General features: G+C 52.6%; 2 protein-coding genes across 11 annotated transcripts; one reads left to right on the top strand and one right to left on the bottom strand.

Annotated features, from left to right (window-relative positions):
• The first annotated feature begins 11 nt into the window (after nucleotides 1-11).
• MUTYH (mutY DNA glycosylase) lies at nucleotides 12-8,184 on the top strand. Of its 10 annotated transcripts, none has more exons than XM_038558242.1 (17): nucleotides 12-96; nucleotides 3,593-3,670; nucleotides 3,785-3,905; nucleotides 4,458-4,606; nucleotides 4,695-4,734; nucleotides 4,857-4,930; nucleotides 5,066-5,107; nucleotides 5,178-5,249; nucleotides 5,329-5,442; nucleotides 5,528-5,625; nucleotides 5,704-5,848; nucleotides 5,928-5,991; nucleotides 6,165-6,356; nucleotides 6,458-6,594; nucleotides 6,649-6,831; nucleotides 7,020-7,061; nucleotides 7,784-8,184. In XM_038558242.1, exons 3-17 carry the CDS (start codon nucleotides 3,791-3,793, stop codon nucleotides 7,913-7,915), a joined length of 1,599 nt encoding a protein of 532 aa, XP_038414170.1. In that variant the 5' UTR covers nucleotides 12-96; nucleotides 3,593-3,670; nucleotides 3,785-3,790; the 3' UTR covers nucleotides 7,916-8,184. The 10 variants fall into 10 exon arrangements, with proteins under 10 accessions (XP_038414170.1, XP_038414172.1, XP_038414166.1 ...); XM_038558244.1 differs by having other exon boundaries at nucleotides 45-419; XM_038558238.1 differs by having other exon boundaries at nucleotides 45-399.
• On the bottom strand, nucleotides 922-10,585 carry HPDL (4-hydroxyphenylpyruvate dioxygenase like). Its single transcript, XM_038558247.1, has 2 exons — nucleotides 9,033-10,585; nucleotides 922-1,150 (listed from the first exon to the last, which is right to left on the bottom strand). The coding sequence occupies exon 1, from the start codon at nucleotides 10,314-10,316 to the stop codon at nucleotides 9,117-9,119; it is 1,200 nt and encodes a 399-aa protein (XP_038414175.1). The 5' UTR covers nucleotides 10,317-10,585; the 3' UTR covers nucleotides 922-1,150; nucleotides 9,033-9,116.
• Nucleotides 10,586-16,015: the final 5,430 nt, after the last annotated feature.

The raw sequence follows: 16,015 nt of genomic DNA on the forward strand, positions 1-16,015 counted from the left end.
CGCGCCGGGGCCTATCGGCGGGGGCCACGTCCCACGTCCCCCGGGTGCACGTCCCCCGGGGTGCGGCGGCGCGGCGCGCGGGAGACCGAGCGGGAGGTAATTCCCGGCGAGAGCTTGGGCGACCTCTCCGCTCCGGGGTCCTCCGCGTGGCCGGGGTTGGGGGCCCCAGACCCCTGGGGCGGTGAGGCCGCGCGGCCCGGCCCGGGGGCGTAGGATCCACTGGGAGGATGCGACCTCACCTCCAGGAAGTGAGAAGGGGAGGACTCGGGCTGCCAGAGGGGCAGAACCCCCGACCGGCAGGGACGCCTTGGTAATCCCGGCGGCTGATAACCGGGACTTGAATTAATGCTCCGGCAAGTGGGGACGGCGAGGAGGGGACAAATTGTAAGCCCGGAGGAGGTGATCGCTCTTGACTCCTGGTACCGTGGGAGACTTGTCCATACCGGACGCCGTTCTTTGTCAGGGGTTCCAGCTCCCATCCTCTCCACCCACCAAAGAGCCTCAACCCCTTATCCTTGGCTATTCACTGTTCGTAGCTCCATCTTCAGCCTTTCTCTCCACGGAGTCTTTTTTCATCATTTTCCCAAATTGTTCGGGTTTCTCCCCATTTTATTTACTTATTTATGATAGAGAAAGAGAGAGAGAGAGAGAGAGAGGCAGAGACATAGGCAGAGGGAGAGGGAGAGGGAGAAGCAGGCTGACGTGGGATTTGATCCCGGGTCTCCAGGATCGCGCCCTGGGCCAAAGGTAAGGCGCTAAACCGCTGCGCCACCCAGGCGTCCCAAGGGTTTCTCCCATTTTAAAGAAGGAAAACCTCTTACTATCTCTTATCTGGTTAATTAACTTAACAGTGCTTGTTGTATACAACTTACCTGGCCCAGTGCTCAGCTCTGGGGACTCTACTGTCAGCTTATGGAGTTGTTTTTTTTTTTAATTTTTATTTATTTATGATAGTCACAGAGAGAGAGAGAGAGAGAGAGGCAGAGACACAGGCAGAGGGAGAAGCAGGCTCCATGCACCAGGAGCCCGACGTGGGATTCGATCCGGGGTCTTCAGGATCGCGCCCTGGGCCAAAGGCAGGCGCCAAACCGCTGCGCCACCTAGGGATCCCAGCTTATGGAGTTTTGTAGCCAAGTCTGGGAAGTGGATACTGATCAAAGAAACAAAAAAAAAAAAAAAAAAAAAAAAGAAACAAAATGTGAAATTATAATTAGTATAAGAGGAAGAATGGAGAATTACACAAGAGGGTAAGATTTGGGGAGGGGGTGCAAGAATGAGTAACTGTTAGACGAAGCACAGAGTACGAGCTGTCCAAATAGAGGGAACGGGATTGGGTGACGTCAAGGTGGGTAGACCTGTGAGGGATTGACGCAACTATTTAGGCAAATACGGCTGGAGCACAGTGAGTGAGGGGATGAGGCAGGTGGGGATCTTTGGAGCCTACACAACTATATTAAGAGGACTGGGTTCTCAGAGCAATGGATGTGATAGCCAAGGTCCTCCAGTGGCTCACAATGCACTTAGTGATCCTGTGCGCCCTACTTTCTTTACTTCTGACCTCATCTACTACTCCTCCTTCTTTGGTCCATTTGAACCACACTGGCTTCCTTATTATTCTGCAAACACACCAGGCACTTTCCTTAGGGCTATTGCACTAGCTCTTCTTTAGGATGCCTTTGGCTAACTCCTTCAGTTGCCTTAAATCATTGATCAGGTATCACTTTAATAAGGCCCACCTTGACCATGTGGTTTTATTTTTTATTTATTTTATTAAAAAAAAATATTTTTTATGAGAGACAGCCTTATGTGGGACTCGATCCCGGGTCTCCAGGATCATGCCCTGAGCCAAAGACAGACGCTCAACCACTGAGCCACCCAGGCGTCCCAACCATGTGCTTTTAAATTGCAACATTCTGGGGCGTCTGGATGGCTCAGTTGGTTAAGCATCTGCCTTTGGCTCAGGTCCTGATCCTTGGGTCCTGAGATTGAGTCCTCCGGTGGGCTCCGTGCTCAGCAGGGAGTCTGCTTCTCCTCTCCCCACCTCTGCCCCACCCCCCCACTCATGCTCTCTTGCTCTCTCTCTCTCTCTAATAAATAAATAAAAAATCTTTTAAAAAAATAAATTTGCAACATTCCACCATTACCGCTCCTTTTCCCCTTAACCCATCCTACATTTCCTCTTTATGCTAGTACGTATCACTCAATATCCTGTATAATTTGCTTACTATTGTTTGCCGCCTCCCCCCCCCCCCCAAGACTATAAGCTCTACAAGAACAGGAACCTCTGGTGTATTATTTACTGAAGTATTCCAAGTGTTTAAAACTGCTCGGCACATAGGCACTACATAAAAATTTACTCAGTGGGGCAGCCCGGTGGCTCAGCGGTTTAGAGCCGCCTTTGGCCCAGGGCGTGATCCTGGAGACCTGGGATCTAGTCCCACGTCGGGCTACCTGCATGGAGCCTGCTTCTTACTCTGCCTGTGTCTCTGCCTCTCTGTGTCTCTCATGAATAAATAAATAAAATCTTAAAAAAAAAATTTACTCAGTGAATTAGTGGGAAGCTATTGAAGGTTTTAAGTAAGAAAGTAACATGATCATGTCTTAAAAGGCTGCTTTACTCTGGAGAATGGATTGTAGAATGAATTATGGTGTTAGTTTGGTGAAGGAAGTTTGGCTGTGAAGAAGAGAGTGGGTTTTGTAAAAAGGATTGAGGAGCAAGACCTTGAGCAGTCAAGTTAGGAGAGACCATTCTTTCATATAATGAGGAGAAGGAGAATGCAGGTAAGTGCAGTGTAAATTTGTACATTCATTTTTTTTTCTCTGAAGGAGGAGGCAAGCTCTTGATGAAAATGGGGTGCTGAAGTCAAGTTTGAAGGAAAGTTTGAACCAGGGGCTCGGTAGGGACTGTAGTGTGGCACAGCACAGGAGTGCAGTCTCTGGAGGCAGACCTTTGGGTTTGGGTGGACAAGTTGCTTAATCTCTACAAGCCTGAATTTCCTCATAATTAAAATAGAGGTAATATTAGCATATACTTAACGGAGTTGTCTGGAGGTTGAGTGAGAATTTGGTAAAACTCTTAGCATCATAGGGTCTGGCATGTAGTAAGCCCTCACTGGCTGTTAGCTCTGTTCGAGAAAAGGGCACCAAAAGAACAGTGAGGGAACAGTGAAGATCAATCAGATACATTTCTCATTACCAGTGGGCAGCCAGCTTTGGTTTACTAGATCAAGAAAAGATTAGAAAAAAAAAAAGATTAGGAATAAAAATAGCACATCTCCTTCCACCACCACCCCAACTTGCCATCTGCTCTCAGGCAAATCTTTTCCCATCTTTGACCCTTGGAAACCTTTCTGTAGAATGGAAGTTTGGATGCATGATGGTTCAAGGCTGTTTCATTGCAAATATGCTACATCTCTAAGCAGATAAACTTCCTACCTGCCCTATGCTTCTGGACACACCTAATAAACCCCTCTCCACACATACAGTCACAGTGAGCATCTGAGACACACAGGTGCTCCCACACAGGACCCAGCCCAGCCCTGGCCTCTTATCTTGTGTCTCCAAGATTATGCTAATATTGGTCCCTCTGAAGTCACTTGCAGAAACGCAGCCCGAATGGTCCTACCTCAGTGTGCAGCCGGCCAAGAGCAAACTCCTGAGCCTCTGGAGAGTGAGTAAAGCTAGCCACCCTATAATGAATGTTATAGAGAGGGAGGTGGCTGTACCCACTGTGGGGCCCTAAGATTCAGCCTCATTGTGACTACTTTGGGCCTTTCTTTTCTAGGCCATCATGAAGAAGCCACAAGCAGCTGTGAGAAGTCGTCTTAGGAAGCAGGCATCCAGGCAGGAGGGAAGTGAGAAGCGTGTCCTCAGCAGCAGCCAGGTCAAGCCTTCTACCGCTGCAGGTGAGGAGTTTGGTCCTAGTCAAAAATGAAGGTGCTGGTTTCATTGGCCATGAGGGGAGGGAGATTCAGGCTGGGAAGGAAGCGTGGTATGTGTCAGGGCCTGAAGGGACTAATTAAGGATCTAATTCTGACTTTGCTCTATAACTTTGGGATAATTGCTCTGAATGGCTGCTTTCCTACCAGTGAAATGGAGCAATTGTTTGTGCATTTCCTTCCTCATGTGGCTTTCATGGGATCAAATAAGTTTATGAGCCTGAATATGTTTTTAAGTGGAAAAGCCCTGCACAGGTATACATTATGCTTAGCTGAAACTGTTGGGCTTTCATAGTGACCCAGAGGCAAAGGAGGCAGCAGAACCACCCTGGGAAAGTTCAGACCAGAAATCTGGTATGGTAACACACCACTGGAGAATTCTGGTCTGACTCCCAAGTCCAAAGCTTAAGCAAGGGGTTGGGGCTGGGGGAAGCCCTCAGTGGGAGAGCAGGCCGCAGTGCCCCGGGCAGTTGGTACAGCCTGTGCAGGGGCAATGCCTGAGTCTCCTGAGGCCCCCAGCAGGCTTGGCCAAGCGGCAGGAGGCGGCATGGCAGGCCTCTGTCTCCTCATACCATCTGTTCAGAGACACAGCCGAGGTCATGGCCTTTCGGGAGAACCTACTGAACTGGTATGACCGAGAGAAGCGGGACCTGCCCTGGAGAAGGCTGGTAAGCAGGCGACAGACAGGACAGTGGGGTGGGAGGTCGGTGCCCAGCTCTCTCCATCCTAACTCTTCATCTGGGATTGCGTTGGCAGGCAGAGGGTGAGGTGGATCTGGACAGGCGGGCGTATGCTGGTGAGTGCATCTCTTGGGAGTGAGGCTGCTTTGCCCAGATGCCCACTGGTCTGGGGCCCAGGGGCTGTGTGCTGAGAGCAGGGATGCTCAGCAGCGCCCTCATGCCAACCCCTCTCCCCCAGTGTGGGTCTCAGAGGTCATGCTGCAGCAGACCCAGGTCGCAACGGTGATCGACTATTATACTCGATGGATGCAGGTGACTTTAGGGAAGGAAGGGGAGGTCATGAGCCAGACCCCAGAGAGAGCCTAGCCTTTGGGGTGGGGTAAAAAAGGCTTCCTTTACCTCCCTCAACCTTGGTCTTACTTCTTTTTGATCACCTTGGAGCTGTAGAAGTGGCCAACGCTGCAGGACCTAGCCGGTGCTTCCCTGGAGGTAAGAGCCCGGGGTAGGGGGAATGGGACAATGGGGGACTGACCACTGATCCCTCTGATCTCACCCACAGGAGGTGAACCAGCTCTGGGCTGGCCTGGGTTACTACTCTCGAGGCCGGCGGCTGCAGCAAGGAGCTCGGAAGGTAAGGGAGTCACAAGGTAAGGGGGTGAGCCCCAGGGCCTCAGTTGTCTCATAACCTGGAGCCTTCCCACCCCAACCAGGTGGTAGAGGAGCTAGGGGGCCATGTGCCACATACAGCAGAAACCCTGCAGCGGCTCCTGCCTGGCGTGGGGCGGTACACAGCAGGAGCCATTGCCTCCATTGCCTTTGGACAGGTGAGCCCATAGCCCACCCCCACATTGTGTGTGCCCACCCCCCTTCCTCCCAGACCAGGCTGACTCCTGGGTTCCTCTATGCCAGGCAACCGGTGTGGTAGATGGGAACGTAATACGGGTGCTATGCCGTGTCCGAGCCATTGGTGCTGATTCCAGCAGCACCCTTGTCTCCCAGCATCTCTGGTAGGATATGGGGGTCATGGGGAGACTGGGAAGGGTGTCTCCAAAGGGTCTTTGGTTCACAGCAGTGTTTCCTTATAGGGGTTTAGCCCAGCAGCTGGTAGACCCAGCCCGGCCCGGGGATTTTAACCAGGCAGCCATGGAGCTGGGGGCCCTAGTGTGCACCCCACAGCACCCGCACTGCAGCCAGTGCCCTGTGCGGAGCCTGTGCCGGGCATACCAGAAGGTGAGCCATCTGGGGAAGGGGCAGGCAGGGCTCCTAGAGGGCGACCCCTACCCCATGACATCTGCCTTATGCCTCTTAGGTGGAACGGGGAAAGCTCTTAGCCTCCCAGAGCCTGCCAGGCAGCCCCGACGTGGAGGAGTGTGGTAAGTGCCAGTCCCAGCCTGTACTGCGCCGTCCAGGAGCTGCTGCTGGAAGCCTCGTTCCAGTTTATCCTGGCAACCTGAATAAGATTCTGTAGAGCCGGGCCATGGCCTCTCTCTGGGCTTGGCACCTAAGCTCACCTGCCTGAGTGGCGCTTGCGGATCTCTCTTCCCAGCTTCCAGCACCGAACTGTGCCAGCTGTGCGCGCATCCCACAGAGCCCTGGGACCAGACCCTGGGAGTGACCAACTTTCCCAGGAAGGCCAGCCGCAAGCCCCCCAGGGAGGAGTGCTCTGCCATTTGTGTTCTAGAGCAGCCCAGGGCCCTTGGGGGTCCTCAAATTCTGCTGGTGCAGAGGCCCAGTTCAGGTACCTAGATCCTTGGAGTGAGGGCGGTGGCCTGAACTATAAGGGAGAAATGGAGGAGTCAGCAGCTAAATTCTGACCACCATGTCTGTGCTTTCCCTCAGGTTTGCTGGCAGGACTGTGGGAGTTCCCATCAGTGACCGCAGAGGCCTCAGGGCGATGTCAGCGTGAGGCCCTGCTGCAGGAACTGCAGAGTTGGGCTGGGCCCCTCCCAGCCTCCCACCTCCAGCACCTTGGGCAGGTGAGTGAGCAGTGGGAGGGACAGGAGTAATGGCTTGTGTGGGCACATCCATAGGCCTGTTTCAGCCCCTTGACCTTCCTCCAGGTGGTCCACACCTTCTCTCACATCAAGCTGACATATCAAGTATACGGTCTGGCTCTGGAAGGACAGACCCCGGTGACCATTGTACCACCTGGCGCACGCTGGCTGACCCGGGAGGAGTTTCACACTGCAGCTATCTCCACCGCTATGAAAAAGGCACTATTTGTGTTGTCTTTGTTGTACTTTTTGGTGTTTCTTGTCTATTCTATGTGAACCTGTTACCATGTAAACAGGGAGGAAAAAAAAAGCATGTTTTAAACAGACGTATAGGGCCATGAAGTTGAGGAGAGACCTCTTTGGGGGGAAAGGTGCCAGCCCTGCACTCTCCCTCTTTCCTTGCCTAGGTGTTCCGTGTGTACGAGGGCCAACAGCCAGGGATCTGCAAGGTGAGTCTCTTGGCCCTCACCCAGCCTTCTTTCCCCAGGCCCAAATCCTTGGGTTTTCAGTGAGTTAAATGGTACATGTTTGGGTGAACATTATCCACTCCAGACTTCACCATGGGGAGAGGAATAGTTCTTCCTTGGAGACTTTATAGCCTGGAGTCCAGGGTGGAGAGGGAATAAGAACAAATGATGGAGACAACAGGTCACAGGTGTGTGAAATGCTTATAGTAGGTTTTGTGGTTTATGAGGTGGAGAGCTTTCAGTTCTGTCTGGGAGGCAAGGATCAGAAAAGGCTGCTTAGAAGCAGCAGCTGGTAGGTAATCTCAGTCTAAGAAATGAATCATTGTCTCCAGGTTTGGGAGGGGAATTAGCAATAAGAATGTTCACACTGGGCCCAAGAGTAGTGTGAGCAAAGGTTGCATAATCCAGTTGCAGTGTGCAAGGAGCTGTAAATATTTGATGGGCAGGGCCCGCACAGACCAGGTAGGGCTATGAACACCAGGCTAGTAAAGCATTTTTAGTGGAGAGAGGAGTCAGATTTGTATGTTAGTTAATTACCTTGGGCTGCCATTTAGAGTTGATCAAAGAGATAGATACTACAGATAGATTAGAAGCTTTACAACATTCAGGCTAGAACGGGAGCTGTATTAGTGTAGAGGAGAGGGAGCTGAAGGAGAGGACTCCCTGCTGCCCTCTAAGTGCCTCCTTCCTTTGGCTTCGCACAGGGTTCCAAGAGATCCCAAGTGTCTACTCCATCCAGCCGGAAAAAGCCCAGCCCTGGCCAGCAACTCCTGGATAGTTTCTTTCGGCCTCTCATCCCTACGGATTCATCCAACCTCAACAGTATGGCCCAGTGACATCTCTAGAAGCCCCCATTTCCTGAGAATCCTGGGTTTTTGGTTTTGTTTTGTTTCTAATTTTATTTGACAGAGAGAGCATAAGCAAGAGGAGCAGCAGATGGAGAGGGAGAAGCAGGCTCTCTGCTGAGTAGGGAGCCCGATGCAGAGCTCAATCACAGGACCCTGGGATCATGACCTGAGCCGAAGGCAGATAGATGCCTAACCAAATGAGCCACCCAGCAGCCCTTGAGTCCCGTTTTTTAATAAAGCGCTTATTTTTATAGTCATTTTGGAGATTTTTCACCCTCTCCCTAGCCTTCTCATTCTTCTCTGGGGGACCTAGAAAGTGGCAGAGTCCTGCTTGGTGCTGACTTCCATTGCCGAGGGCTCCCAGCCAGCCCTGGGCCAATGGAGGTAGGAGTTCTGTCCAGAGTGATCTGTCTTCCTCCAGCCCCTAGGTGAGAGGGAGAGAGCAGTTGCAGGGGGCCCCTGCCAGTGGCTGACACCCAACACCCTTGGTCTACGTCTCTGGTCAGCTGATTTGCTCCAGTCAAATGGTATTGTCCTACAGCAGGTGGTTGGGCTCAGCCCTGACCCAGTCCCTCCCCACCTGTAGAGGCTGCTCCCTAGGAAGAAGGGAAACGAGGGATCCCTGGGTGGCGCAGCGGTTGGGCGCCTGCCTTTGGCCCAGGGCGCGATTCTGGAGACCCGGGATCGAGTCCCACGTCGGGCTCCCGGTGCATGGAGCCTGCTTCTCCCTCTGCCTGTGTCTCTGCCTCTCTCTCTCTCTGTCTCTCTGTGACTATCATAAATAAATAAAAAATTAAAAAAAAAAAAAAAAAAAAGAAGGGAAACGAGAGGATTTGTTCTGTCTTAAATTCCTACCTCAAATACTAAATTTACTTCTGTATTGTTTCATACGTAGTGCAACAATACAGCAAATCAAGGGGTTAATAATCATAAAATTGGGGGTAGGGTACAGGGAAATGGGATCAGAGAAGGTCACAAAGATGGTTCAAAAGTATTGGTAAGTTCTATTTCCTAATTCTGTAATTCCTTTATTATTCTTTATATCTTGCATATATATTAGTAATAGACTAATAAGAATATTTCATAGTTAAAAAAAAAATCCCACCTCTTTGGACTCTAGTGAGAGCTTCACATTCTGGAAGGTACGGAAGAAATGGCGGCCACACCTGGCCTGTAGGGACAAAGCCCTTCACTCCAAGCCTTTGCAGGTGTTTCTTAGTTCCAGCCGGCCCTGTGCTCCAGGACAGGAGGCTGAACCCAGCCCCCACCTTCTGGCTTCCTGGTCCCTGGCGGCTTGCTCCTCTTGCACAGACTGCCACAGGGCACGGATGTTGCCCTGGCCAAAGCCTGTGGCCCCCTGCCTCTGAATTAGCTCCAGAAAGAAAGTGTCCTCTGGAAAGAGAGACTTGGTGAAGACCTGAAGCAGAAACTTGCCATCCTCGCCATCCAACAGGATCCCCCATCGGGCCAGCAGGCTAGGCTCATGCCCTGCAGCTAGGATCTGCCGTTCCTTGCCGGGCTGTTGGTAGTACGCCTCAGGAGGCGCCAGGAGCTGGCCCCCAGCCACTGCTACCCCCTCAGTGGCTTCTACGATGTTGGGCGTGTACAGCCCCACGTGCTGCAGCCCTGGTCCCCTGTGCCGGGCCAGGAACTGCTCCACCTGGTCCTGTCCACTAGAAGCCCCCGGTAGGGTCTCCGCCAGCACGAGGGTGGGGACAGCACTGCCCGGTGGGCTCTGCAGGGCCGTGAGCTTCAGTCCCCCTCGCCCAGATCCTGCTGTCACCTCGAGGCCCACCTCGGGATCCTCACCTGGGCTCAGCGGCAGGTGGCGGAAGCCTAGACAGTGGCGGAACCAGCGCATCAGTGTGGGGGAGCTGCCAGGGGTGCAGGCCAGGGTCAGGTGGTCCACGTGGCTGACCCAGCCCGGGCCGGCTGCAGAGGGCACGGACTGGAATCCTGGCAGGAAAGGCCCTCGGAAGCCGGCACGCTCCACGAGTGTCAGGCTGAGGTTGCCGGCGGGCGAGTTGGCCACGGCGTAGGTGGCTGTGCCCTGCGCATCCTTCACGCTGACCGGGGGCACCGGCACGCTGCAGCCCCGCGCGACCAACGCCCGGGCGGCGGCGCCCGCATCCGCCACGTCGAAGCACAGGTTGGTGGCGCTGGGCACCTCATGACGCGGGTCCAGGCCGTACAGCGGCTGCCGCGGCCCTGCCCCCTCGTTCACCAAGAAGACCGCGTCGCCGCTGCGCAGGGCCAGCTGCCGCCAGCCTTCTGCTTCCCGCACCGCCAGGGGCTGGAACCCGAAGAGCCGCCGCAGGTCGCGGGCGAGGCGCTGCCCCGCGGGCACGTGGAAGGCAACGTGGCACAGGCGACGGGCGTGCGCGGCCATGGCGGCCGGGATGGTGACCCTGGCTTGTCCTTCCCCCGGGGCCGCTCACCTGTGTTCAGGACTCGCGGACTCTCCGTCCGGCTTTGTCGTCGGGAGCCTGTGGAGTCCAGTTTTGCCCACAGAGCGCGTCCCTCGCTCTTTTCCGAGAAGTCACGGACGCAGCCCTGAGGGGCCCCAGGTTCTCCCGGGGACGCCGTCCTGCCCCGCGAGCTGCGCTGGGGCCTTGCGGGCCGCTGGCGGGCGCTGCAAACCACGTGGAGCCGGGCGGGGGCGGAGCCGGGCGGGGGCGGAGCCTGGATGGACGGAGCCTGGATGGACGGAGCCTGGGGGCGGTGCCAGCGCCGCGGCACAGCCCCTCCCACCCAGGTCCCAGCGCCCGGGCTGCGGCGAGGGCACAGAGCTGCCCTTTCCCGGAGCCTCTGGCTGGGCCACGCCCGAGGGCACTGGGCCGTTCCTCCCACCCCGGGGAGCTCACAGTAGCTGCCTTCACGCGGTACCAGGCGCCGGGCTTTCTCTCACCCCCCTAACCTTAGAGCCGAGGGAGCCAACCCCAGCTGGGGGAGGACCCAGAATTCCTACCCCCTCCCACCCTCTCCCCCACCCTCTGCACGGAATTTATCAATGTTGTGTTTTAGCTTAAAAAACGCTAGAAAGGGATCCCTGAGTGGCGCAGCGGTTTGGCGCCTGCCTTTGGCCCAGGGCCCGATCCTGAAGACCCCAGATCGAATCCCACATCGGGCTCCCGGTGCATGGAGCCTGCTTCTCCCTCTGCCTGTGTCTCTGCCTCTCTCCCTCTCTCTGTGTGTGACTATCATAAATAAATAAAAATTTATTTAAAAAAAACGCTAGAAAATTTTGCCTTTGAGTCATAATGTTCCTTTAAAACTCTAAAAAGTACTGCTTTTAAGTTACAGATTTTCTTTCCTTCCCCAAATTGTTCCAGAGAAATTGACGTTATAGGAAGATAGGCCATTTGTATGGCTCCTAACAAACCTCTGTCCATTCTCTCAGCTGCACCTCTTTCTTCAACCCCATTTATATTTCAACAGTCTTTTGCCCCCTTGTACCAAGGAAGGTCTGGTAGAAAAACTGGTGGCTCAGGTCCTGGAGCAGCTGCATTGGTGTTCCTTCCCCTCCTGACCCTATAGGACTAGAACTCAAGCTCTCTTTGTGCTTCACAGTTTCCTGACTGGATATTGGGCCAGAGGAGCCCTCTGTAGGCATTTCTGGCCTCACACACAATTGCGTGAGATCACTGGATTGAGGAAAGTAGGAGTCTTCTGAGACTTCAGCTGGTGGCCCTTGAAGGATTTGAAAAGGGCATTTCAAGAAGGGTAAATGGCATGAGCAAAAAGATCCCTGACGAAGGTGAGCCAAACCCTCAAAGGAGCAAAAAGAGCATAAGGTCGTGGAGACATTTGGGATGGATGCTATGGTTCCAGGCATTGTAAAGGAGATTCCTTCGTCCTGGAGCCTGATGTAAGACCACTGAGTATTACATCATTGATAGGTTCATTGGCAAGAGGAAGAAGGATGTGATGGAAGGACAGGGCTGAGAAAAAGATGTCCAGCTGTGTGTTCCATCTTGCAGCCAGGAAGGCAGTACCCAGAAGCTGATCAGCAGTGGTAAAAGTCTACTCTGCAGACTAGTCGATTTGAGAACATGGGTTCCAAAAGCCAGGTAGACCTTGGGTTTGAAAACTACTTCCAGGGGCACCTGGGTGGTTGGTCAAGTGTTGCCTTCAGCTTGGGTCATGATCCCAGGTCCTGGGATTGAGCCCCCTGTCGGGCTACCCCACCCCTCATCCCCTCCCCAGCCAGCAAGGAGTCTGGTTCTCCCCGTCCCTCTGCCCCTGACTCATGCTCTCTCTCTCTCTCTTAAGTAAATAAATAAAATCTTTAAAAAACCTCCCAAAACAAAAGCAAACTCTACCTCCAGTATTTAGTAGCTGTATGACTTGGGGCAAGTTGCTTACTTTCTCTGAGCCTTAGTTTTCTCTTCTGTAAAAATGGGAATAATAATAGTACCTACTTCGCAGGTGTTTGTGATTAAATAAAATAGTATATTCTGCAGCCTGACAAGGGGTCCAGGATTTAGCCTGTGAACCTGGGCCTGGCTATGTGGGGTAAGGGCATACAAAGTGGGTTTCTATGTCACAAGGTGAGGGGCTGCAGTAGGACTCAGGATAACAACCACATTAGGACTACTCCTCCCTCTCTGGGGCTTGATCCCTGGGAAGGCTCTAGAAAGGCCCTGGCCTTGGTGTGGATTCTGGAGGATGGGGCCCTGGGAATAGGGTTCTGTGAGGGCTGGGGCAGCTGGGACTATCTTCTGTCCTCACTATCATGATCAGTCTCCAGGTGAGCAGCTCTAGTGCCTCCAGGCCTTTGGTCCTGCCAAAGGGGTTTCCACTCAAGGGCCCTGGGTGTGGACAGGGAACAGAAACTGGTTTTCTGATGCATCACTTCCCACCTGCTTCTGAGGGAGAGGACAGATTTCTAAAGGCCAAGTAGAGGGTGACTTAGAAAAGAAAGGGAGGGGATCCCTGGGTGGCGCAGCGGTTTGGCGCCTGCCTTTGGCCCAGGGCGCGATCCTGGAGACCCGGGATCGAGTCCCACGTCGGGCTCCCGGTGCATGGAGCCTGCTTCTCCCTCTGCCTGTGTCTCTGCCTCTCTCTCTCTCTCTGTGACTATCATGAATAAATAATTAAAATCTTTAAAAAAAAAAAAAAAAAAGAAAGGGAGATCTTAGTTAGGGCAGGTTGTCCTGCAAGGGTGCTGTGCTGGACCTTGATCCAGGATGCAGGTTGGGCTCTTTAAAGGCCAGACAGGGTGGGGGAGGGTAGAGGTGGTCATTGTCCTTAGTCTCCCACCTAGCTAGACTTCAGTTCCTGCAGCCCTGCTGGTCTCTGGGCTGTGACCAATGTAGGACCCCTGTCTCCTCATGGTTAGGACCCTATGGGACTTTCACATGACATTGTCTTTCCTGCCTGGCCGGGACTGCTTTGTTGCTGGGGCTAGAGGTGCTGAGGGTAGGCGCTGGAGGGTATGCAGGTCCCAGGTGTGAGGCGATGCCACTGCAGGAGTCCTCCTGCCACACCTGCCTTCCAAGAGCCTGTACAGCCACATCCCTCCTGCAGCTCTCAGCCTAAGCCGGGAGGCTGGCAGAGGCCCACTCTTCTCCAAAATCCTGACCTTCACCCCAGTCCTGTCTCTCCTCTCCCAGCCTGAAAAGGTGGGGCTGGGAACTAACTCACGCCGCTCAGGTCCCACCCCCCACTCCCCTCCAGGGCCAGGTGGGTGATTATCAGCTGTTGTTTTTTAACATGACCTCTGGGGGTCACCCTTGGCTTGACATTTTACAAAGGGTGGCCTGGAAGACCTCACAGAGGAGGTGACTTTTGGGTGTGTATGTGTATGTGGTAAAATGCACATGAAAGAAACGCCTGGGTGGCTCAGAGGTTGTGTGTCTGCCTTGGGATCAGGCCCTGATCCCAGGGTCCTGGGGTCGAGTCCCACATCGGGCTCCTTGTGGGGAGCCTGCTTCTCCCTCTGCCTGTGTCTCTGCCTCTCTTTTGGTGTCTCTCATGAATAAATAAATAAAATCTTAAAAAAAAATACACATACCATAGTAATGTTTACCTTGTTAACCATTTTTAAGTGCACAGTTCGGTTGTATTAAGTACACCCATCACCATCATCTATCCACTGAACTCTTTCCCTGTTCCCCAGATGAAACCCTGTCCCCATTAAAGAACTCTCTCCCCTCCCCCAGTCCCTGGAACCACTAGTTTACTTCTGACTACTCTGGGAGCTTCATATAAGTGAAATCATGCAGTATTTGTCTTTCTGTCCATCATTTCACCTTAAAAGGATTTAAGGTCACCAGTGATTTTCATGTTATTCAATGGACAATTTTCAGATCTCATTTCACTGACTCTCAAAAATATTTTATGCATTGTCTATTTTTTGAAATACTCTTGCCCTGGCTTTTAGAACATCACACCCACCTGGTTTTCCTTTGGTAGCATTCTCTCTCCTCTGCCTGTTTTTTTTTTTTTTTTTTTTTTTTTTTTTTATGATAGTCACAGAGAGAGAGAGAGGCAGAGACACAGGCAGAGGGAGAAGCAGGCTCCATGCACCGGGAGCCCGACGTGGGATTCGATTCCGGGTCTCCAGGATCGTGCCCTGGGCCAAAGGCAGGCGCCAAACCACTGCGCCACCCAGGGATCCCTCCTCTGCCTTTTTTTAAATGTTGGTGCTACTCAGGGCTTCGGTTATCATCTCCTTGCTAGATGATCCCCACATGTATGTCCCGCTTCCTAATCTTTATTCAACTGCTTTTTTGCCATCTTGATTTGGATATCCCACTGTCACCTCAGATTCAACATGCCCAACATTGTTCCCCTTTTACTCACAGGTACTCCCATATGAGCACCTGTCCCACTCTCTCCAGTGGTATTATTCAGAAACCTACATCATTTTTGAACCTTTCTGTTTCTCATCCCTCATCTCCAGCCAATCCCATGTCCCTGCCCATTTTATTTCCGCAACATCTCTCGACTCATTCCCTCCCTCTTCATTCCTCTGTACCACCCAAGTGCAGGGCCTCACTGTCTCTGCATCAACTGGATGCTACTAATTGCCTGGCTTTAGGTTCACCACTGTCCTAACCAGTCTCCACCTTGTAGCCAGAGTTAGCTTTGAAAAAATATAGATCAGGGCAGCCCGGGTGGCTCAATGGTTTAGCGCCGCCTTCAGCCCAGGGCCTGACCCTGGAGACCTGGGATCGAGTCCCATGTCGGGCTCCCTGCATGGAGACTGCTTCTCCCTCTGCCTGTGTCTCTGCTTCTCTCCCTCTCTCTCTCTGTGGGTCTCTCATGAGTAAATAAATAAAGTCTTTAAAAAAATAAAATAAAATAAATATAGATCTGATTATGTCGCTGTCCTACTTAAAAACCTTCACTAAGCTCTGGTTGCACATAGGATAAAGACAAAAAAAGTTTCTTCTGGCTGATTAGCCACTGACAACCTTTCCAATTTTTGTCGTCATTCCTCCACACTGTAGTTTCTTGATGTTTCATGCTGCCTCCCACTCAGAACTTTGGTCTTTGCTGTTCCCTCTTGACTAGAATACCTTCTTTCCCACCCGCCTTGACCTGGTTAACACTTTATCAATCATTAGGTCTCAGATGAATTTGTTTGAGGATGTCTTCCAAGACCGTCAAGACTTATGTCTAGTGCCTCAGAATTTATTTATTTATTTATTTATTTTTAACACTTTATTTTTTTTTTAATTTTTATTTATTTATGATAGTCACAGAGAGAGAGAGAGAGAGGCAGAGACACAGGCAGAGGGAGAAGCAGGCTCCATGCACCGGGAGCCCGATGTGGGATTCGATCCCGGTCTCCAGGATCGCGCCCTGGGCCAAAGGCAGGCGCCAAACCGCTGTGCCACCCAGGGATCCCTGCCTCAGAATTTATTAATGAACAAATTAAGGCCTCAAGGGTCTGGTGGGTGATTATCAGACTGCATGCTTTTTTTTTTTAAGATTTTATTTATTTATTCATAGAGATGCAGAGAGAGAGAGAGAGGCAGAGACACAGGCAGAGGGAGAAGCAGGCTCCATGCAGGGAGCCCGACGCGGGACTCGATTCCGGGTCTCCAGGATCACGCCCCCGGCTGCAGGCGGCGCTAA

This window comes from Canis lupus, chromosome 15 (assembly GCF_011100685.1).
Source record: "Canis lupus familiaris isolate Mischka breed German Shepherd chromosome 15, alternate assembly UU_Cfam_GSD_1.0, whole genome shotgun sequence".
Taxonomy (NCBI): Eukaryota; Metazoa; Chordata; class Mammalia; order Carnivora; family Canidae; genus Canis; species Canis lupus.

What these genes read in the sequence shown, in the direction of transcription:
- MUTYH (XM_038558238.1), top strand. Translation starts at nt 346, where the DNA reads ATGCTCCGGCAAGTGGGGACGGCGAGGAGGGGACAAATTGTAAGCCCG. An exon ending in AACTCCTGAGCCTCTGGAGA is followed by an intron (nt 3,671 to 3,784) that starts GTGAGTAAAGCT and finishes TTTCTTTTCTAG; the next exon opens with GCCATCATGAAGAAGCCACA. An exon ending in ATTATACTCGATGGATGCAG is followed by an intron (nt 4,931 to 5,065) that starts GTGACTTTAGGG and finishes TTGGAGCTGTAG; the next exon opens with AAGTGGCCAACGCTGCAGGA.
- HPDL (XM_038558247.1), bottom strand. Translation starts at nt 10,316, where the DNA reads ATGGCCGCGCACGCCCGTCGCCTGTGCCACGTTGCCTTCCACGTGCCC.